The 23,539-nt window shown below is 47.2% G+C and overlaps 1 protein-coding gene across 1 annotated transcript in view; it reads right to left on the bottom strand.

Moving 5' to 3' along the window:
* Positions 1-12,037: 12,037 nt before the first annotated feature.
* Positions 12,038-23,539, bottom strand: part of chrnd (cholinergic receptor, nicotinic, delta (muscle)) — an 84,714-nt gene continuing 73,212 nt past the window's right edge. Inside the window, exon 12 of the mRNA XM_072474180.1 lies at positions 12,038-12,615. Within this exon, the coding sequence (XP_072330281.1) occupies positions 12,433-12,615 (183 nt within the window). The 3' untranslated portion in view covers positions 12,038-12,432. The remainder of the gene's footprint in view (positions 12,616-23,539) is intronic.

The following is a 23,539-nucleotide window of genomic DNA, read 5'->3' as shown; positions in this document are numbered from 1 at the left end:
CACGCAGGAGGGTGGGGACAGCGGATCACGGGCGTCCATGAGGCATGTGATGCTAACAGTCATGGCCCCAGCTTGGAGCTCCGCTCTGGTGCTAGTGTTCTACGTGCTGCTTGGTTGTCCCTATCACCAATCGGCAGTATGCGACATGCGGCTCCATGGTCAAGTGGTTCAAGGCCGGCACAATGCTCGCTTGCACTCCCACGACATGAAATATTGGTTGTGAAGTGGTCTATGACTGGGGTGGATGCAGCTAATGGACAGTGAGAGGGAAGCCAGGCCAGGTTTGTCGGCGAGGAATACTAATCAAATGAGGTCAGTCAATACAGCTGACTCATGTCAATACTGGAAGAAACCGACACAGTCATCACTTTGTGTCACCACTCTCTGGAAACCAGGATGTAAGTGCTTTTGGTGAGAATGGAGAAGGAGATTACTTGGATGTTTGGGTAATAATAATAACCTTTTATTGTCACAAGTATGAAGCTACTGTGAAAAGCCCCTAGTCGCCACATTCCGGGGCCTGTTTGGGTAAGCTGGTACGGGAATTGACCCCGTGCTGCTGGCCTTGTTCTGTATCACAAACCAGCTGTCTAGCCCAGTGGGATAGTGGAATGCAGTGGAACCATTCAGAAATATTGTGACATTGTATGTGGTTGACAAGTTACTTCATCTCGTCTAAAGCCATAGTTTGTAAAGTAAAATCAAAATTGTCCTTTTTTCTATACTTTTTTAAATTTCTAAAGAAATGGGAATATATTTAAAACAAAGTCTGCTTGTAAATGTAAGGATGCGCATGTTCAACTGAAATTGTTTTAATTTTCAGTAGTGAAAAGTCATAAACTTGGAAAAATCAGGTATTGGAAATAAAGTTTCAAAGTAAAAACAAGCGGGCCTGCCTTTAAATATGTATGATGGAGTCTTTCCGCAGCAACAGAGAGAAGGTCACACGCCCAGTACATACACTGACGCCACGCTCCCTGTACATCTGTGCTTTGGGCGCGAAATCATGGAGGGGAGATTCCTCCATTTTGTAGCTGCCAGCAAGCAAGCAACAGGATTGTGTGAAGACCTGAAGATGGATTGTTTTGTAATAAGGAAGAGAGGGCCAGAGACACAAACTGGCCAGGATCTCACAATTGAATCTTCTGGAGAGAGCTTCTCAGCAGAGTCCTGCAGTGCTGGTGTGAGCTGTATCCAGAGCTCCAGGGCCTCTGATGAACAAAGGATTAAGAAGAAACTGAAATCGGGAACAAAACAAGAAAAATGATTTCTTGATGTATGTGTTTAATTGTGCAATGCAAATTAGGATGCAAAGCCCATGTGTGTTATATGCAGGGAAGTACAGGCAAATGAAATTTTAAAACACTCAAATCTTCAAAGGCATTTGAAGACTAAGCACGGCAAGTTCGAGGACATATCTCTTGATATGTTTCAAAGGATACAGCAAGAACTTAAATCGTCAGCTGAAGACATAATTAGGAATGTAACATTGAATTAAGAAGCAAGTGAGATGGTGAGGAAAAGGAGGCTCACCTGCTACATTAAAGGTGAGCAATAATGGTGTGTCGCGAAGGTCGCCAGCGTGGGTCGCTAAAGTCGGCCTGCGTGGGTCCCGAAGATCCGCCAGTTGGTAAAAGTGCGTCCCGGGAAAGAAAGTTTGTAAAACAATGCCCTAGATCACTTCACTGGTCCATCCAACCCCTGCACATTTCAAGTTACTCTCCACTAGGGGGTTCTGACCCCCCCCCCCCGCTCCCGCAATTTAAATCTGCCATCCTAATGCATCACAAAACAATCTCTGCTCCCATTTTTCTTTCTCATCCAAATCCACCCAAACTGGCCCCCCGCTCCCCTCTGCCTTGCCAACGCCCAATAAACCATCTGCCACAACCACGTCACCAGTGCTCTTCCCCCCCCCCTCCGATCAATCTTATCATCCCCCCCGTCCCTGGCTCACCATCGCAGCCCCCACCCCGACATTGCTTCCGTTCACCAGCATACTTGCTAGTGTGGTAACTCCTGCTTGAAGACCGAAACAGAAGCTCCTGCCCATAATGCCTAAACTGCCCATCTCCCCCCACCTCCAACCTTTGGAGGAGTCAGCATTTGTTGCCCATCCCTAATTGCCCTTGAGAAGGTGGTGGTGAACCGCCTTCTTAAACTGCTGCAGTTACATGATGTAGGGAGGGAGTTCCAGGTTTTTGACCAAGAGACTGACGGAACGGCGATATATTTCCAAGGCAGGATGGTGAGTGACTTGGAGGGGAACCTCCAGGCAATGATGTTCCCGTGCGGGTGCTGCCCTTGTCTTTCTAGATGGTAGTGGTCATCAGTTTGAACGGTGCTGCCCAAGGAACATTGGCAGTTCCTGCAGTCCTTTGTGTAGTCGGTTCACATGGCTGCCACTGTTTGTTGGTGGTGGAGTGTGTGAATGTTTATGGAAGGGGTGCCAATCAAGCAGGCTGCCTTGTCCTGGATGGTGTTGAGCTTCTTGAATGTTGCTGGAGCTGCACTCATCCAGGCAAGTGGGGAGTATTCCGTTACACTCCTGAATTGTACCTTGTAGACGGTGGACAGGCTTTGGGGAGTCAGGAGGTGAGTTAACTATAGGATTCCTATAGTTTAATCGAATCATAGAATCCCAACAGTGCAGAAGGAGGTCATTTGGCCCATCAAGTCTGCATCAACCCTCTGAAAGAGCACCCTACCTAGGTCCACTCCCTTGGCCTATCGCCATAACCTCACCTAATCTGCACAACTTTTGGACACTAAGAGGAAGTTTTAGCATAGCCAATATACCTAACCTGCACATCTGTGGACTGTGGGACAAAACCGGAGCACCCGGAAGAAACCCATGTAGACATGGGAGAACGTCCAAACTCCACACAGTTACCCAAGGTCAGAATGGAACCTGGGCCCCTGGCGCTGTGAAATGAAATGAAAATTGCTTGTCACAAGAAGGCTTCAAATTAAGTTACTGTGAAAAGCCCCTAGTCGCCACATTCCGGCGCCTGTTCAGGGAGGCTGGTACGGGAATTGAACCTGCGCTGTTGACCTGCCTTGGTCTGCTTTAAAAGCCAGCTATTTAGCCCTGTGCTAAACCAGCCCTTAGGCAGCATTGTTAACCACTGTGCCTGTATGTAAGTTCATTTGCCCTCTTCTGGTAGCCAAAGTATTTATATGGTTAGTCCAGTTCCGTTTCTAGTCAATGGTTAATGGGGGATTCAGCGATGGTAATTTTAAAAAAATTGGTTCATGGGTGTCACTAGCTGGGCCAGCATTTGTTGCCCATCCCTGAGGGCAATTAAGAGTCAACCACATTGCTGTGGATCTGGAGTCACATATCGCAAGGCCAGGGAAGGACGACAGATTTTGTTCCCTAAAGTGAACCAGATGGGGTTTTTCCTGACAATTGTTCATGGTAAAATAATGATCAAGCAGATTTTCATTGAATTCAGATTTTACCATCTGCCATTGTGGAATTCGAACCCGAGTCCCCCAGATCATTATGCTGGGCTTCTGGATTACTAGTCCAGCGACAATACCACTACCCCACTGCCTACTCACAATAATGCCATTTAATGTCAAGAGGTGATGGTTAGATCCTCACTTGTTGGAGATAGTCATTACCTGGCACTTGTGTCGCGTGAATATCACTTGCCACTTGGTCATCCCAAGCCTGGATATTGTCCAGCTCTTGCTGCATTTGGACATGAACTGCTTCAGTATCTGAGGAGTCGTGAATGGTACTAAACATTATGCAGTTATCAGCGAACATCTCCACTTCTGACCTTATGATGGAAGGAAGGTCATTGATGAATCAGCTGAAGATGGTTGGATCTCAGACACAACCCTATGGAACTCCTACAGCGATTGTCCTGGAGTTGAGATGATTCATCTCCAACCTACAGGTTGCTGGTTATTGCTGAGCAACTGCCGCTTGATAGCACTGTTGATGATCCCTTCCATCACTTCACTGATGATTAAGAGTAGACAGATAGGGCAGTAATTAGCCGGGTTGGATTTTCTTTGCTTCCATTTATTTTATTTTATTTTATTATTTTTGGTCTATGGACCCATAATGAGGATGTGCCTTTAAGCAGAAGACCCAAGGTTGAAACAGCCTGCTTGCCAGGAAACTGTGTTCCCAGGTTTCGAATTTTGGAGAGAAGAAGCCAGACACCTTGGCACCAAGTGGATCTTAGGAACCAGCTTTGGAGGGAGCCGGTTCGATTGGTTAACTGAGAACCGATGGGTTGACCAGGGATAATGTTTTGCCTGACATCCTCAGTGATTGGTTCCTGCGGGATGCTTTCTGAGAGAACTGAACAGATGTGCTTAGACCTTGGAAGTGAAAAGAACGCACTATCTCTCCCTCTCTCTCTCTCTCTCTCTCTCCTGCTTTCTGAAGTGAAAGAACTGCTCTATTATTCTGGATGTGCCCAGCACATCCTTTGCTGTGAACCTGAAATGATGCTGAGTCTGAAGAGAAGGTAGACAACCTTGTCAGAGAAAACCACCTCAAACCCAGAAGGAAGAAGCACCAAAATGAAAGCCTGAACTTCAGAAAGATATTGACTGGAAGTCATCCCATTGCATCAAAGATTCTTTTATTTTTATTAATATTTTCTTTCCCTTTCCACCATCCTTTCCCCTCTGTGTTGTTTTTCTGTGTGTGTATGTGTGTAGAGAGTGGGGTGAGTTAGGAAGGGGAGTTTGGGAAAGGGGTAGTAGATAGTCAGGTACATTTTCTGTCTATTTAATTATAATACAGGATGTAATAAAAGGTTACATGTGTTTTAAAGTTACAAACCTGGTGACTGTAGTTATTTGGCCTCAAATAAGGACCTCAAGAACCTCGGGTATTTTAAATACAATCTAATTTCACCCGTGTTGTGACTCCGGGGCTGGAATTGACCTCACATTAGCCCAGGGTGTCGTGATAATACCTCGGCAATTTTCCACATTGCTGGGTAGATGCCAGTGTTGTAGCTGTACTGGAACAGCTTGGCTAGTGGCGTGGCACGTACTGGAGCACAAGTCTTCAGGATTTTTGCTGGAATGTTGTCAGGTCCTTTGCAGTATCCAGTTCCTTCAGCTGTTTCTTGATATCATGTGGAGTGAATCGAATTGGTTGAAGACCACATCTGTGCTGCTGGAGACCTCTGGAGGAGTCCAAGGTGGATCATCCACTCAGCACTTCTGGCTGAGGATTGTTGCAAATGCTTTAGCTTTATCTTATGCACTGATGTGCTGGGTTCCTCCATCATCGAGATTGGTGATATTTATGGATCCTCCTCCTTCATTGAGTAGTTTAATTGTCCATCCTCATTCATGGCTGGATGTGGCAGGACTGCAGAGCTTAGATTTGATCCATTGGTTGTGGAATCGTTTAGCTCTGTCTGTTACTTGCAGCTTATGTTGTTCGATACACAAGTAACCCTGTGTTCTAACTTCACCAGATCAACAGTTAATTTTTCACTATGCTTGGCGTTGCTCCTGGCATACTCTCCTGCACTCTTCATTGAACCAGGGGTGATCCCCTGGCTTGGTTGTAATGGCAGAGTGGGGAGTATGCCAGGCCATGATGTTACAGATTGTGGTTGAGTACAATTCTGCTGTTGCTGGTGGCCCACAGCACAGAAGACTTGAGTTGTGACATGTCTACTGTTGATGATTTCCTGGAGACGTGGGAAGCCAGTCAGAGTGTCAATGTCTGAGCAGCCAGTTATTCCAAGTTGCTGCACCAGTTGAGAATTGCACTAAATAACAGGGTATTCATCACCTGTGAAATTCACTTGTGAGCAGTAGTTAGCGAAATTCTACAAATTTCTGTAAATGCCTGGAGGGAGCCAGAGGTCAAGAAATTAAAATCTGTGGTGAGTTTGACTGATCTGCCTGCTTCATGAGGGTTTCCAGCCTGCTACAGACTACACTTAGGTTAAAGGCGGAAGTCAGCGAGTTCCTGCCAGATTCCCAACACACCAACAGTTTCAACTGTTTTGATCTGCTGTCCAGTCTCAAAGCCACCCACCTTGTCAGGTTAAAATTCTCCCATCATGACCATGAGCTTACAAAGCATCGAATAATAACAATATTAACTTGGAAAAGAGACAAATTCTGGCCTGCAGAAATGAAAAGTCAAGAAGGTACAGAAAAAGGAGCACCCCAGTAAATTAACTGAACTAAGATCTATATGGCTGGACCAAAATTAAAAACCTAATAATTCAGGCCCTCTAACATAGAACATAGAACATTACAGCGCAGTACAGGCCCTTCAGCCCTCGATGTTGCGCCGACCTGTGAAACCACTCTAAAGCCCATCTACACTATTCCCTTATCGTCCATATGTCTATCAAATGACCATTTGAATACCCTTAGTGTTGGCGAGTCCACTACTGTTGCAGGCAGGGCATTCCACACCCTTACTACTCTCTGAGTAAAGAACCTACCTCTGACATCTGTCCTATATCTATCTCCCCTTAATTTAAAGCTACGTTCCCTCGTGCTAGACATCACCATCCGAGGAAAAAGGCTCTCACTGTCCACCCTATCCAATCCTCTGATCATCTTGTATGCCTCAATTAAGTCACCTCTTAACCTTCTTCTCTCTAACGAAAACAGTCTCAAGGCCCTCAGCCTTTCCTCATAAGATCTTCCCTCCATACCAGGCAACATTCTGGTAAATCTCCTCTGCACCCTTTCCAATGCTTCCACATCCTTCCTATAATAAGGCGACCAGAATTGCACGCAATACTCAAAATGCGGCCGCACCAGAGTTTTGTACAGCTGCAACATGACCTCATGGCTCCGAAACTCAATCCCTCTACCAATAAAAGCTAACACACCGTACGCCTTCTTAACAACCCTCTCAACTTGAGTGACAACTTTCAGGGATCTATGTACATGGACACCGAGATCTCTCTGCTCATCCACACTGCCAAGAATCTTACCATTAGCCCAGTACTCTGTCTTCCTGTTATTCCTTCCAAAATGAATCACCTCACACTTTTCTGCATTAAACTCCATTTGCCACCTCTCAGCCTAGCGCTGCAGCTTATCTATGTCCCTCTGTAACTTGTAACATCCTTCCGTACTGTCCACAACTCCACTGACTTTATGTCATCTGCAAATTTACTCACCCATCCTTCTACGCCGTCCTCCAGGTCATTTATAAAAATGACAAACAGCAGTGGCCCCAAAACAAGTCAATCAGCACAGATCACATTTTATGTTAAACAACAAAGCAGGAAACAATTAATTTATTTAACTGACTCTAAAATGGGCCAAACTGAACCTTCAGCCAGTGACCCAGAACTGCCCTCCCTTGAATCACAAAAGTAAAATAATTAAATATTGTGGCATTGCCGGAATATCAGGTCGCATTATTTTATGCCACGCTGACATTGGAGAAGATGAACTGAGGTGAATGTTGATCACTTGAAATGAAAATGAAATGAAAATCGCTTATTGTCACAAGTAGGCTTCAAATGAAGTTACTGTGAACAGCCTCCAGTCACCACATTCCGGCGCCTGTTCGGGGAGGCTGTTACGGGAATCGAACCGTGCTGCTGGCCTGCCTTGGTCTGCTTTCAAAGCCAACGAATATAGGTATATTTGGGCACTTTGTCTTCAAAAGGACACCTGGGCAGGCCCCCTGCACCCCAGTGTAAATATTGGGAGCAAGCCCACCTCTGCATGGCTGATACGCCCCATTTTAATTTTTCAGGCAACAGCACTTTAATTAGTATGAGGCAAAATTTCCACCGATTGCCAGGAGGCTGTGCTTCTTCATTGTTCTCCTGGCCGGACCGAGGCCAACACCACACCAGGATCGGTGACTCGGTGACTACCACCGTACTACAGGAGACCCAGGAGAAGGAGGAACCATGGATACACTCAAAACCAGATAAGCCTGGAATTTGACCAGGGTCGGGTTAACAGGCCCTTGCAGAGTGGTGGGAGGGTATACTGGACAAGGCATTGGGAGTCGGGGGGGGGGGGGGGGGGGGGGGGGGCAGGGGTGCGGTATGGGGCTGAGTGATAGAAGGTGGACATGAGGAAGCAAAATTTGGAGGGCAGGCCTCCGATGGGCACAAGGTATCCAGGAAGGAGTCATCCCTCTTTCACTGACCAGTCCACACGGTTAAACCTACGCGTTTGGCACAAGCCTTTTTCATCACCTGTCAAATAAGCACATAAACGGGCTGGTTTAGCACACTGGGCTAAATCGCTGGCTTTTAAAGCAGGCCAGCAGCACGGTTCAATTCCCGTACCAGCCTCCCCGAACAGGCGCCGGAATGTGGTGACTAGGGGCTTTTCACAGTAACTTCATTGAAGCCGACTTGTGACAATAAGCGATTTTCATTTCATTTTCATATTAGTATCCACTTAAGGACTTCAACTGGGCCATGGGCAGGCAGCTTCGCTGCCACCTTTGAAATTGTGGTCCAGGTGACCAGGCAGCGGTAATGCAGCACTTTCATTTACAGGTCTGCCTGCCTGTTAATAGTAATAATAATCTTTATTAATGTCACAAGTAGGCTTACATTAACACTGCAATGAAGTTACTGTGAAAATCCCCTAGTCGCCACATTCCGGCGCCTGTTTGGGTACACTGAGGGGGAATTCTGAATGTCCAAATTACCTAACAGCACGTCTTTCGGGACTTGTGGGAGGAAACCGGAGCAACCGGAGGAAACCCACGCAGATATAGGGAGAACGTGCAGACTCTGCACAGACAGTGACCCAAGCAGGAATTGAACCCTGAACCCTGGTGCTGTGAAGCAACAGTACTAACCACTGTGCTACTGTGCCACCCACAGACAGGTCTGCCTGCCTGTTTTCCCATCTACAAGTGGCCTGTAAGATTGAGCCCATTGAATTGAGGAAAATAATTCATAGAGGAAAAAACACGGTTGATGGGGGTTTAACCGTGTGGACTGGTCAGTGAAAGAGGGATGACTCCTTCCTGGATCTCTTGTGCCCATCGGAGGCCTGCCCTCCAAGTTTTGCTTCCTCTGTCCACCTTCCATCACCCAGCCCCATACCCCTCCCCCCCATAACTCCCAATACCTTGTCCAGTATACCTTCCCACCACTCTGCAGGGGCCTATTAACTCGACCCTAGTCAAATTCCACTCTTACCTATTTTTGAGTGAATACATGGTTCCTCCGTCTCCCGGGTCTGCTGCAGTACCGATGGTAGTCACATGGTGTCTTAGGGCTTTAAACTATGAGGAGAACAAAATTTGTTTTCAATGGGAAAAATAAATTGTGAGAACATTGCTGATGTACTGTAGGATCCATGGAACTATGTGTGCAATAAAGAATACAAGTGATAGATCATGAATATCATGATGACTCTTTACATTTTTTCAATGATTAATCCACGATTTTTCCCCAAATCTGCCACTACGAATTCACATCTATAACCACAATAATGGGAATATTTCAAATCTTTAGCTGAACCTTAAAAACTGAGTAATGGAATTACAAAGTTGACTTCCAATTAAATGTGCCAGTATATCTTGCAAGAGCTACGACTGGACGCAGCTGTAGAATTCCAAACTGAGCAGTTCCAAATAATTATGTGTACCCCTGACAACAGAATCTGAATGCACCATTCTCTATATTCTGAAAAGTACCAGTTCATTATGATGAGGTGAGCAAGTGCAGATCTTGCTGAGTGCTGGGCAGGCGGAAGAAAATGGAACAAACAAATTTAACTCATAACAATAGTTTTTAATTCCCGCCATGCAAATAATTAAACTGAAAGAACAGAATAGCAAAGAACAAGTACCAAGAACTTTAATATCTCAAAGCCGTGCTTTTTTTTGAAGCAGAAATTCTGAGTTTACTGAGAAAAAAACGTACATTTTTGAAAGCACTAGGTTTCTCAAATTAACCAAACATTTTTCTTCCACTTTAAAACTGGTTGGTCATCCATTTTCTGCATCCAGTAAATTTATCAAGTCACCTGGTTTCATTGTCCGCATTAACCAACTGCTAAGAGGTGCATGGATGAATTACCCTGATGTATGTTTTCTCTTTAGGGAAGTGCTTATTTTTCCTCCAACAGGATATTTAAGATTGGGATCTACATCGTATATTGCAATGCACATTGTGCCACTCCTTGACACAGTGCAATGGAACAGCATCACAGTCCATTGTATACTTCAGAGAAATGGATGATGATGTTTACATTTAATTAGAAAGGTCTCACATCAGTAACTTTTCAGTAAATTCATTTGTGGTTTAATAACCTTTCCTTCCAAATTCAATTAAGGTAACTTTGATACAAGGCAAAATAGAAATTATTTGTTGAATAATTATACAAATAGTTCTCAGAATGAATGCTAATATATGGAGTTTTGAAACACAGCATGGTTATTTTTTGGCAGCATCAGTTATTTGATTGTCTTTCAGGAATTGCAGATTCTGGAATTCAGTGTATCCTCTTTTATCTGCAGTGGATATAGTTTTTAAAAATTATATCTTGGACATGTGAGAATTTGCTCGTGTTCATAAATGTAAATGAGTGCTATACACATGTTCATATATACAGTTCAGTGTTGCTGTTTATGCACTTATGGTTATGTATATATCCAATTGCCAACGTGTGGAGATTATTCTGTAGGTGTGTGTACATCAAAGATAATTTTGCCTATACCCTGTAATTTGAAAAAAAAGTCATCCACACTTTGCTGGATTATTTTGCAGGAATGTGGTAAAGGTTTAACGGTGTTCATTTGCTCATTTGTTAAGTGTTTTTGCATTTTAGCAGACCAGCTGCATAATTCCAGAGTCAGCCCCTAATCTGACTCCAGAATCCTGCATAGTCAATCACATGTTTGTTTAACATCGTGTGGATTATAATTGCAGAATAGTGTCACATCAGGTTTCCAAAACTGCTGTGAACTCCAGAATATTTAATAAACAAGCAGAAATTCTTGTTTTAAATGTCCTATGAAAGCAATGGAGGACTATGTACTTATTAACTGGAGCATTAAGTTTTGTACATGCAAAGCTCATCTTCTTTCTAATATTTTTCCAACTAAGGGGTAATTTAGCGTGGCAATCCACCTATCCTACACATCTTTGGGTTGTGGGGGTGAGACCCACGCAGACACGGGGAGAATGTGCAAACTCCACACGGACAGTGACCCGGGCCAGGATCGAACCTTGGTCCTCGCCGCCGTGAGACAGCGGTGCTAACCACTGCGCCACCGTGCTGCTCCGCAAAGCTCATTTCCTGCCTGTTGGAAGGGCTGTAACACTGGAGCTGATAGCAGTACGTCACAATATACACTATAATGACAGCATAAGGTTCAGCAACATCAATATTACATGCTGTTCTGAAAAGAAACAGCCGATTTCAAGCTATTCTTTCATTCATTACAATGTATGTTCGTCTGCATATGTGCATGGATGCATGCATAATTGTATTTTTTAAAATTTCTTTCAATATTTATAACTATATTTATAACTATGCATATATCTCTAGTGAAGCATGTGTATCCTTTCTAGATTTCCAGAGATAGTGGGCGGGATTCTCCACTCCCACGCCGAAGTGCCCACGCCGTCGTGAACGCTGTCGAGGTTCACGACGGCGTGGAACAGCCCCGGTCCCGACTGATTCAGGCCCCGACAATGGGCTAGGATCGGGGCCGCGTCATCCACACGCGCCAGGCCTTGTCGCCGCGTAAAGGCGGCGCCGCATAGATGATGCGGCTGGCGCCGCATAACTGACGTCACCCGCGCATGCGTGGTTGCCGTCCTCTCTGAGTCCGCCCCGCAAGAAGATGGCGGACGGATCTTGTGGGGCCGCGGAAGGAAGGAGATCCTCCTTCAGAGAGGACGGTCCGACAATCGGTGGGCACCGATCGCCCAACTAAGGGGTAATTTAGCGTGGCAATCCGCCTATCCTACACATCTTTGGGTTGTGGGGGTGAGACCCACGCAGACACGGGGAGAATGTGCAAACTCACACATTTGAGGTACCCCCCGGTGCAGGATCCCTCCTCCCCCCCCCACCGCAGGCTGCCCCCCCAGCGTTCCCGCGCTGTTCCCGACGGCAGTGACCAGGCGTGGACGGCGCCGGGGGGAACTCGCCGTTTTGGCCTGACCGCTCGGCCCATCCGGGCCTGAGAATAGCGGGGGTGCCGGAGAATCGCCATTTTGGGTGTCTCCAGCGATTCTCCGGCCTGCGGCCCGCGGAACTCGACGGGGCCGTTCCCGCCACTTGGGAGAATCGCGGGAGGGCGTCGGACCGGCGTCCCGGGAAATGTTGGCGGCCCAGGCGATTCTCCCAACCGGCGCAAGAGTGGAGAATCTCGCCCTATGTTTGTGTGTGTATAGTGGGAATGGGCGGATGGGGGTCACGTGCAGCACTCTCTACTGTGATGTCCTGTATTTTTCAGTTTCCTCAAATCTACCTACACCGTGGACGAGCTGCTGAATATTCAAAGGGGTCGCCTTCAAATGGTAGTGGTGGAGGGTGATTGAGGCTCCCCATCATGAATATGATGAATGTTGCGCAGATCATTATTGGCGTTATGATGAACATGCACAACCTGTCCAGTGTGTGGGCCACTCGGTTCCAGCTGTCAACTTCCTGAAACGAAAGGAAAAGAAGTGTAAACCAGATTTATTTTTTGTGAAATTTTAAGCAAAAATTCTCTTTGTGCTGACTGTGCCACTCTTTGCTGGTGAGTCAAGTGGTTAGGTTGCTCTTAAAGTATACTTTAGGCAAAAGCTAAAATAAACAAGCAAAGAATAACATTGGGTGGCATTTTCCCAAAGAATGGCAAAGCTCAGGTTCAGTCAGAAATAGGCAGGTTTCCCGATGAGATCTTTACACACTTTTGTCATTTTTGTGAAGTGGGGGTGGGGGGGTGGGCGGGGGGGGGGGGGGGGGGGGGGGGGTGGACATGTTTTGCGCTGTCATTATGATGAGGGGTGGGGCCTAAACAAGCCAGCAAGCCCAGCTTCACAGAGATCAGGTTCAGAGTAAAATTAAAGCCACCCCCCCCCCCGCCCCCTGAGCATAGATCGCCAGCGTGAACCCCCACAAAAAATAGATCACTGGCACTGGGGCCACCCAATGGGTCGCCCTATAGGTGCCACCCCTTCAGACCCCATCCCTTCAGGGCCTGTCCCTTCACGCTGTGTCTCCTGGCACTGCCAGGTTATCACTGCCAGGGTGCCAGGGGGAAGTGCCAGGGCACTGCCCTGCCATGTCCCCAACCACCCATGGACAACAATGGCCTCTGAGGCCCCTGGCATGGTCATCACATTTGGTCTCAGTTTGTGGGCATCAGTACTGATTCCCACTCGCGCACCGCTATGCCAGTGGTCAAGAACTCAGCACATTCCCGGAAGATTCGTGTTAAGCCGATTTTAAATATTAAGATATATTTAAATGAATGGAAATCAGGTTCACGCCCCCGCTGGTCACGAACCTGTCTGCTGGGAGGGCCCGAAACATTGCAAACTGTTTTGTGGCCAGTGGAAATCTCATTTCAGGCCTCTCCCAGAATTTTCCTGACATAGCAGGATTTGCACTTGGCGCGATGCAGCCGGAAAAAATTGCCGACCACTTTATCTGATGAGTTACTGTCAATGCAGAGAGCGGGATTTTACCCCCATGGCATACTTTGCGGTGGCGGAGGCGGATCGTAATTGGTCGTCAGTGAGATCGGAAGATCCCGAAGGTTTGCTGTTAATTGCACCCTCTGCCACCACCGGGGAACTTGTGGCGGTGCCTCGCCGTTGGTGGGAATGGACGATCCCGCCAATTGGCCTAGCTGAAAATCCCGACCAAAGCATTCTGTGAATCATAATAGCCGGGATTCTCTAAAAACGCGGCTCAGTGTTGATGGCGCCGTAAACACCGGAATGTTTCACGCCGGCGTCAACGGGCTTCTTGGCCCAACAATTCTGTAGCTCACAGGGGGCCAACATGGCACCAGAGTGCTCCGTGCTGCTCCAGCTGCCGTATGCGGTCCTGCACTGCTCGCCGCGGGTCTGCACATTCGCATGCCGGCCGCTTCCGCGTCGGCGCTGCGCAACATGGCGGAGCCACACAGTGGGCCAGCGCGGAAGAAGGTAGGTGTCATGATATTCAGATAAACATCATGGTGCAAACACACATACACACTGATGGACAGATCAACGGACCAATCAACACACACGCAACATCACAGCCAATCACAAGCAAGAGCACACGCACTATAAAACAGGGAACACCACAGTTCCCGCTCATTCCAGCAGGAGACAGCTCAGGGCACAGAGCTCACAGCAAGCCACTCAGACATACACCATGTGCTGAGTGCCTCTCTAAGATAGTGTTAGGGCTGGGTCCACAGGGTAAAGGGTAAAGAATGAACCACAGTCATAAGTTTACTGATGTTGTTATTGATAGTAATAAAACAGAGTTGTACCATCTGCAACCGTGTTGGTTCGTCTGTATAGCGGAGCACCCAACACGACAGTAGGTCCCCACCAGATCACCTGCGCCCACCGATCGGTGGCCCCCGACCGTGGGCCTGGCCATCGTGCAGGCACCCACTCGGAGACTGATCGTCCCGCCCCCCCACCAGGATGGCTACCACAGCTGCGACGCCGAGCTTCCGCCGGGCGGAACCATACGTGAACCACGTCGGTGGGAACTCGGCCAGTCGACCACGGACAATTGCCGCTGGTGCATCTTTCAACGGCCCCCGACTGGCGCTGCGTCGACCGCGCGCGACTCTAGTCACCGGAGAATCACGTCCCGACATTGGACCCGATCGCAGGTCTGAGGCCCCATTCTTCGCCCCCACGCCGAGAGCCATTTCGGCTCGGAGAATCCAGGCCAATGAATGGGATGTTCCGCCCCCACCCTGCCATGGCGCATTTTGCGATGACAGAGGCGACCCACCAGTGGCTGGTGGCGAAATCATCCAGTTCCGCCGCTGTCGACGGGTTTTCCCATTATTTATGAGGGGGGAGGTTGAGTTCCCGCTGGTGGGGATGGACGGAAACATCAACAGAGAGATCATTTTATTTAAAATTGTGAATAATAGTGTCAATGATTTTCAAATGTAAAATTTGATTCACTATTTGCAAATAATGTCCATTATGTATGAATTTTGAACTGATCGAATTTCCTGAATTTCCTAAAAATCTACTTGGTCATTCAAAATTAAGGTGGATTGTTTTTAACATGGAAAATATTCCAAGGGCCTCACAAAACAAAAATTGACACATCCAAAAAATGAAAAACTTGCATTTATAAAGCACCTTTCATGACCACCATACGTCTCAAAGCCTGTGACAGTCAATGAAGTACTTTAGAAATGTTATCACTGTTGTAATATGAAGTAAAGTGTAGTAATTATGGCAATATAGAAAGTGACAGCCAAATCTTGCACAGTAATGTCCCAGAACCAGCTATGTGTTAATAACCAGATATTGATTGAGGAAAGAATATTGCCGAGGATACTGGGGATATTCTACTCTTCTCAAAATAATACCATGGGATATTCTATGCCACCCTGAGAAAGCAGACAATGCCTCCATTCAACATCTCATCTAAAAGACAGCACCTCAAGCAGAACAGCACTCCCTCAGTATTGCATTGGAGAATCAGCTTTTATTTTTGAACTCAAGTGTAGAGTAGGAATTGAATCTAAAACCTGATGATTCAGAGGCAAAAGTGCTACCAGCCAAACCAAGGCTGTCCCAGAAACAGGGGCTGGATTCTGCATCCCGCCCCGCCACATTTCTGTTTCAGCACGCCGTCGGGATGCTCCGTTACGCCAGCTGGTCAATGGGTTTTCCCATTGTGGGGCAGCCCAACGCCGTCAGGAAACCCCGGGGCTGCTGGCAAAATGGAGCAAGCCGCCGGCGGAGAATCCAGCCCCAGATGTTGGGATGGATGACTATAAACGTTTTAAAAATGTTTTAATTAATTTACGGAATATGGGCATCGCTGGTTAGGCCAGCATCTATTGCCCATCCCTAGTTGCCAGAAGGTGGTGGTGAGTTGCCTTCTTGAACTGCTGCAATCCTTGAGGTGTTAACCACTGTGCTGTTAGGTAGGGAGTTCCAGGCTGTTTCCCCAGCGACAGTGAAGAAACGGTGATATATTTCCAAGTCAGGGTGGTGAGTGACTTAGAGGGCAACCTGCAGGTGGTGCGGTTCACAGGTATCTGCTGCTCTTGTCCTTCTGGATGGTAGTGGTCGTGGGTTTGGAAGGTGCTGCCTAAGGAACCTTGGTGAGTTACTGCAGTGCATCTTGTAGATGGTACACACGGCTGCCACTGTTCGTCGGTGGTGGATAGTTTGAATGTGGAAGGAGGAGCAATCAAGAGGACAGCTTTGTCCTGGATGGTGTCGAGCCTCTTTAGTGCTGTTGGAGCTGCACTCACCCAGGTAAGTGGAGAGTATTCCATTATACTCCTGACTTGTGTCTTGTAGATGGTGGACAGGCTTTGGGGAATCAGGAGGGGAGTTACTTGCAGTAGGATTCCTTGCCTTTGACCTGCCTCGATAGCCTCAGTATTAATATGGCTAGTCCAGTTCAGTTTCTGATTAATGGTAACCCCCAGGATGCTGATTGTGGGTGGGTTCACTATCTGTGGCTAGGGGGTATGGAAATGTCAAATGTTCAGTATTAAAACATATAACACCTGATAAATGAGAAGCCTCTGTCACATTTATCTTCACACCGGGCCTGCCTACACCTCCACCCCCTGTTGCCCTCCGCTCCCCCCACCCCCTGGGCACAGTGATCCAAGATCAAAAGCCCCTGATGCAGACCCCGTCAAGCGGATGGATGTGAGAGCGCTGTCAGTAGAAAGACAGGAGTCAGATGTTTGCAGAAACTGAGAAGCACCGGAGCTTACCTTACAGTGAGTTATCATCACGCTCCTGCCTTGTATATTGACCCACTGACAGTGGCGACACAGGCCCATCACCCTGGAGTGATGTTACACAGACCCTTGAAGGTGGAATAGAGTGGTCAGGAGGGGTGGGGTGATGTGGGATGGGGGAGGCATGGGGGTGGGGGGGGGGGGGGGGGGGAGGAAAATGGGTGGGATTGGAGGAATTGGAAGTTGGGAGGAAATGGGGACGGTGGATGGGGGAGAAGGGAAATTGGGGGAAGAAGGTGTTGCCAATCGCCACCAGAGTCACCAATAATGTTGCCAATTAACAATGATGCTCTTTAGAGTCACCAGGTATCAAATGATACCACCGCAAGGCTTTACCGGATATCGATCAAAGGACCACACAACCAGTTAGTCAGTTCAAGTTCAAAGGTGGTTTATTTACACACAAGGATTACTTCGACAAGCAACACAAAATACTCCAAGTTAAACTACATCTAACAACTACAATAACCTATACTTAACTTCAGGGCAACTGGCTCTATGCAGATGGACAAAACCTTTGTCCGGATCTTGCGTGGCTGGTGGAAGAAGTGGCTCTGTTTCTGCTGGGCTCATCCGTCTGGTAGCGATCGTTGGTTTTGAACTTGTCTGGTCGTTATGCTGCACTTGGGTTGGCATAGGCCAGATTCAAGAGAGACCGAGCACATGGCTGTGTCTCTTATCCCGCTGGGATTTCGCGTTCTTTGGGGCGGTCCTTAATTTGGACCCAATAATTCGACAGGCTTCGATTACTGCCTTCAATTTTGGCCAATAAAGGGGCAGGTGCCTTGATGGCTGGGCGTGTCCTTAGCGGTCATTGACCTTGGCTGTTTGGGCTTTCTTAGCAAAGGGAGTGGCGCCGGTTAGACTGCATCTGTATCGGTTACCTGAGTACAGTTCGTTTGTTCTGGGGAAATGGGCCATTAGAATGGAAACAAGTGGGGGTTTCGATCGCATCTAACTATCTGGGTTGCAAATACATACACAAGCTCTGAGTCTGACTGAGTCCTGGATTGGCCATAATTCCCATGGTCCTTTGTAAGTGGCCATCTGAGATGGCTACATCCCGTCCTCTTGATCCTGAATGCGAAGCGTGGTGGATCACACTGTTGATCCCTGATCCATCCTTGGTGTGCCGGTCACCCCTGGTCAAGGCCAGGTTCTACACTACTCTAGCCTATGTTGTGGGACATTTACCTAATTTTATTAACACATCACAAATTACTAATTTCTAACGGATCACTATAAAACATTTAACTTATCCGTACAGTTGATCACTAACTAACACTATCTAAACTACTCTTATGCTGCTGGTAAATATCAAAAGAACTTATGTACAGGACAAAAATTTAAAAACAGCAGCATCACATTTCTAATTAATCTAGCAAAGTTTACAGAGGTACATGATTATAATTCTTACAGCAGGTAATTCAGTTTTGTTGAATGCCGAAAAAGGGGGCTCGAACTGTATATATCGGGGACCGGGAGGCTTTTGCTCACCATGTACGGAGTCGAAGTATCTGAATGACACTGCAGATTATTGCAGTTACCAGAAGGGCCTCTACTGTGAATGCAAGGGGGCACCATTTGGCAATGTTTTCGCACCAAGTGGGGTTTTCAGTGTCTATCTCTATGTGTGGTGTGGTGTCCAGACTAGGGGTGTCATGTTGTGTGGTGGTGTTCGGGGCTGGTGTGGTGTGTGGTACAGAGGCTTGTAATGTGCGCAGTTGTAGGAGTCCATCGATGATCACAATGTAGGTCATCAGTCCTTGCTTCATCTTGTCTTCTTCCGTGTTCCGTGTGATGCTGGGGGTGCAAGCATAATATCTGTTATTATCTTCGGTTAATATCTCGTTTTACTTGCCTTTCTCTCCTTAATCCAATTTCCCATTATGATCATCACCATGTGTGACTCCCTCATTTTCTTTTTTGAAATAACGTTTTGAGAGACAAGAAATACCAATTTTTAAAGTACAGAGATTCTCGCAGCTTGTGGTCGATGCAGGGACTGGGCAGACAATTTCTCCAACCAGTCTTTTCTTTACCTGCAACCAGTGGTGGTTGAAGCTCACCTTACTAGCCGAATTTTAGGGTGGCCAGTTTTTTAGAGTTTTGTCATCCAGAGGTTGTTCGCGTGTAGCAGCATATGTGGCAACCAAGTATGTCAAACATGTAAATAGCAGGTGGGGAACAACCAGAGGGTCGCGGAAGGTAAAGGGATAAGTATACAGACTGTGGCAAAGGGCATTCTTTAAACCACAATAAAAGAACAGAGAAGGGAAAACTAAGACCTGCCAAAAGTGTAAAGAACCATTCCAGAGTACTCAAAGTGACGGGAACATGATTGGGTGTCAGGCCGACATTAATTAAAACCATGTAACAAGAAGAAAGAAAGAAGGAAAATAAAAAGGCGGGCATGCTCCATCAGAAAGTAGGACACCATAATTCTTATGTGGCGTCTTTTTCTCATCATCTAGGCACCTCCGGGTTCTGTATCAAAAAGCGTTGTAAAAGGATTACCATAACCAGAGTCAGAATCTGAATCATCACCATCTCCCAGTTGCCAGACTTGTGTCTGCCGTTTTAGTGCCGTGGCCGCGTGGGCCGTCGTGGAATCCGAATCGTCATATCTAACCACTCTACAAGAGTTGTCGCGGTGCCAAAAAGGGGTTAGTTTGTCATGAGGTGTAGGGGCGGTGGCAGTGAAGGGCAAGTTACTGTTGTCGGGCGGTGGCTGTGGCTGTGGCTGTAGAACAGGGTATAGGGGGCCAAACATGTCTTGGTCGTGGTACCGGGGGCTGGGGTGACTGGGGCCTGGTAGGTTGTACCGGTGGTCAGTGATCGTGGTCAATTCGGGAGGCTGGTGCTGTTGTCGGAGTCAAGCTCAAGGTGGAAGGTCGTACCTGTGGGCGAAGACAACGTCGGGTCTGTGGACGTGCTGTCAGGGCTGGAGGAGGGTTGGATTAGGTTGTCGATGGGCGGGGCAGAATCATCTGCTATTGCTAGGGAGATGCGGTGGGAGTGGCTACATTGGGTTCCATAGACTTTGAGCTGGTTGATGTGGAACCAACCAGTTTTACCATTGGGGTACTTTATCTTGTACACAGAGGGGCTTACTTTGTCCGAAATGGAGTGGGGTCCTGCAAATTTGGGGGAGAGGAAAGAACTGGGGTTGTAAAGTGAAACCATTACTTGCTGACCGACTGTGTACTCTACGGGGTGGACGGTTTTGTCAAAGCAGGCTTTACTCTGCTTCCTTCTAGCGCCTAGTCGGATAGCTGCAGCGAGCTGTGCTGCTTTACTATTGTCTGTGACCGCTTTTTCATGGGTGAAGGCGGTGACTGTGGGGCTTGCCAAATCGAGACCTAATAAATATTCAATTCCTTTCATGGGCCGTCCGGTCATGAAAGTGTGGGGGGTGAAACCTGTGGAACTGGAAATGGTGTTCCGAATAAACATAAGGGCAAATGGGAGAACTGTGTCCCATGTGGTATTATTCTGTTGCACCATCTTTCTAATGGTCGCTTTTAAAGTGCGATTCATTCTCTCAACAATGCCGCTGGATTGGGGGTGATACATGATGTGAAATTTTTGTTTGATTCCGAAAACGTTCGGGCATTTTTCATGACTCTGCCGGTGAAGTGGGAACCTTGGTCTGCCTCAATGCTGCGGGGGAGTCCCCAGCGTGTAAATATCTGTTGGTTCAAAATCTTAGCTGTGGCCTTTGCAGTGTTTGTCCGTGAGGGAAATGCTTCTACCCGTTTTGTAAAGTTGTTGATTACCACTAATACGTATTTGAAACCATTTCTGCAAGGGGGGGAGGGAGCCAATGTAGTCGAGTTGCAAATTTGTCCAAGGGCCATTAACAGATATGGTATGTCTCAATTGTCCCTTCTTGGAGTATCTTTCAGGATTGTTCTGTGCACAGATTAAACAATTCTCAACACAATGTGTTACATCGGATTTTAAATCGGGCCACCAGCACAAAGGTCTTAAATGGGCAATGATATTGTCTATCCCCTGATGTCCATGTCCGTCATGAAACTGGTAAATTATCTGGTTTCTGTCCTGAGTGGGGACCACATAAATTCCATTTTTCAAAACTGTACCGTCAATGAGTCCTTGCATTTGTCGTAGGGGGCTGGGAAGTTACCGTCTAAAACCTGTTTGAGAGTGTCGTCTGCCTTTTGGGCCTGGGATAGATCCTCGATATTGGTCTGAGAAACCTGGACTGCGTGTATCGGTTCACTTTCGGGGGATTGCCAAAAGTGACCGTGGCGCGATCCTGACTTAGCTAAGGCGTCTGCCTTTACATTACCGGGTGGGGAGGAACGATGATGGCATCTCATTTTAATAATACCGTACGGGCGGTCTTTAGCTGTCCTAATAATGTGTTTCAACAATGGGGCTGAGGGTAGGGGTTTACCATCAGCGGATACGAATCCTCAAGATTCCCACAGGGGCAGGAATTTTGTCAAGCTATTGCACACATATAAACTGTCCGAATGTATGTCTGCGGGGGTTGGAAAGGAATCGGGGTGCTGCATTACATATGCTATGGCTGCTAGTTCTGCTGCTTGTGATCCTAGGTGGCCGGGCAATTTTAAAGATATTTCTTCTAATGCGCGTCCCTGTGCTTCTTCTACATAAATTCCACAAGCAGTTATTCTCTTTCCATTTTCTATCGTGGAGGACCGTCTACATAAATCTTTATGGTGTGTGGATTCTGCGTTTTACTGCCTTCTCATGTGTGCAGTGACTTCGGAATAAAGGGTCCTGTGTGGTGCTGAGCTGCTATGATCTGGCACTCATGGGGTCCCTGCATGCTGAACGTTATCTGCTCGAAATGTGTGGGTCTTTGTATGTTTGACTGTAATGTCCTCCTTGTAACAACAGTGTCCAGTGAGCTGCTCTGACCTGGCTGACTGAACCGTCCTTCAACCTACCATCTAACAATAGCTGCGTTGGGGTGTGCTCGGTTAAAATCGTTACTTGGTTAAGGCCTGTGATGTATGCAAAATACTGTACTGCCCAAAAGACTGCGAGCAAGTGCCATTCGCAGGCCGTAAATCCTTGCTCCACGGGATCCAAAACTCGTGAGGCATAGGCTACGGGTCCTAAGCGGTCATGCCTTTCCTTTAGGAGTACTGCTGATAGGGTTCGGTCGATGGTTGCTACTTCTGTGGTTGCTACTTCTATGGCATAGGGAGAGTGTGGGTCTGGAACTTGCAAAGCGGGAGCTGTGCCGAGGGCGCATTTTTTTATTTTAAAATAATTTTTATTAAAGTTTTCATAAAATCTCAATAACAAAATGAAAAAGGAACCCAACAGCGTTAAGTGCAAAACACAGTCCAAAAAAAGCAACCCCCCAAAAAGCAACCCCCGAGGGCGCATTTTAATTCATCGATGGCGCCTGTGTGCTGAGGAAGCCATTCCCAGAGAACCTAGTGGAGTGGTGTAGCGACAACAATCTCTCCCTCAATGCCAGCAAAACTAAAGAGCTGGTCATTGACTTCAGGAAGCAAAGTACTGTACACACCCCTGTCAGCATCAACGGGGCCGAGGTGGAGATGGTTAGCAGTTTCAAATTCCTAGGGGTGCACATCTCCAAAAATCTGTCCTGGTCCACCCACGTCGACGCTACCACCAAGAAAGCACAACAGCGCCTATACTTCCTCAGGAAACTAAGGAAATTTGGCATGTCCACATTGACTCTTACCAACTTTTACAGATGCACCATAGAAAGCATCCTATCAGGCTGCATCACAGCCTGGTATGGCAACTGCTCGACCCAGGACCGCAAGAAACTTCAGAGTCGTGAACACCGCCCAATCCATCACACGAACCTGCCTCCCATCCATTGACTCCATCTACACCTCCCGCTGCCTGGGGAAAGCGGGCAGTATAACCAAAGATCCCTCCCACCCGGCTTACTAACTCTTCCAACTTCTTCCATCGGGCAGGAGATACAGAAGTCTGAGAACACGCACGAACAGACTCAAAAACAGCTTCTTCCCCACTGTCACCAGACTCCTAAATGACCCTCTTATGGACTGATTTCATTAACACTACACCCTGTATGCTTCATCCGATGCCAGTGCTTTTGTCCTTGTTAAGTTCTCGGAGTCGATTGTCAGTCGCCAAGAACCATCAGGTTTTTTCACGGGCGAAATCAGGGCATTATTTGTTGAGGCTACCGGCCGAATTACTCCTTGATCTAATAAGCTATTGATGACTTTTGAAATCTCACCCTCAGCTTGCTGTGGGAAACCGTATTGCTTCTGCGGCTTAGGGTCAGGACCTGAAATTGTGACCATTCCTGGGGTCTTCCCACAATCATGTTTGTGTTGGGTGAAGGAAGCTTTATGTTTTCTGAGGTCCTCTCTAATTGTCTGGTCTGAGCTAATTGTTTGCGGATCAAACCAATAGTCTCCTACTGAGCAAATCCTATGTTCATAGTCCCCTACTGTGAGCGTAGCGGGGGCTCTCGCTGTTTTGGCCATTTTCCATACACATCTATTCACGGGATCAAAGGAAAGGTTGTGGGAGCTCAAAAAATCTATTACTAGAATCTGCTTGGCTGTTTGGGGCAAGTCGACTAAAACAACGTGGTGTCTGGTGCTT

The sequence above is a fragment of the Scyliorhinus torazame genome, chromosome 14, assembly GCF_047496885.1.
Source record: "Scyliorhinus torazame isolate Kashiwa2021f chromosome 14, sScyTor2.1, whole genome shotgun sequence".
In the NCBI taxonomy this organism is placed as follows: Eukaryota; Metazoa; Chordata; class Chondrichthyes; order Carcharhiniformes; family Scyliorhinidae; genus Scyliorhinus; species Scyliorhinus torazame.
The sequence above is the reverse complement of the archived record's forward strand: the minus strand, read 5'-3'. Positions and strand labels throughout refer to the sequence as shown.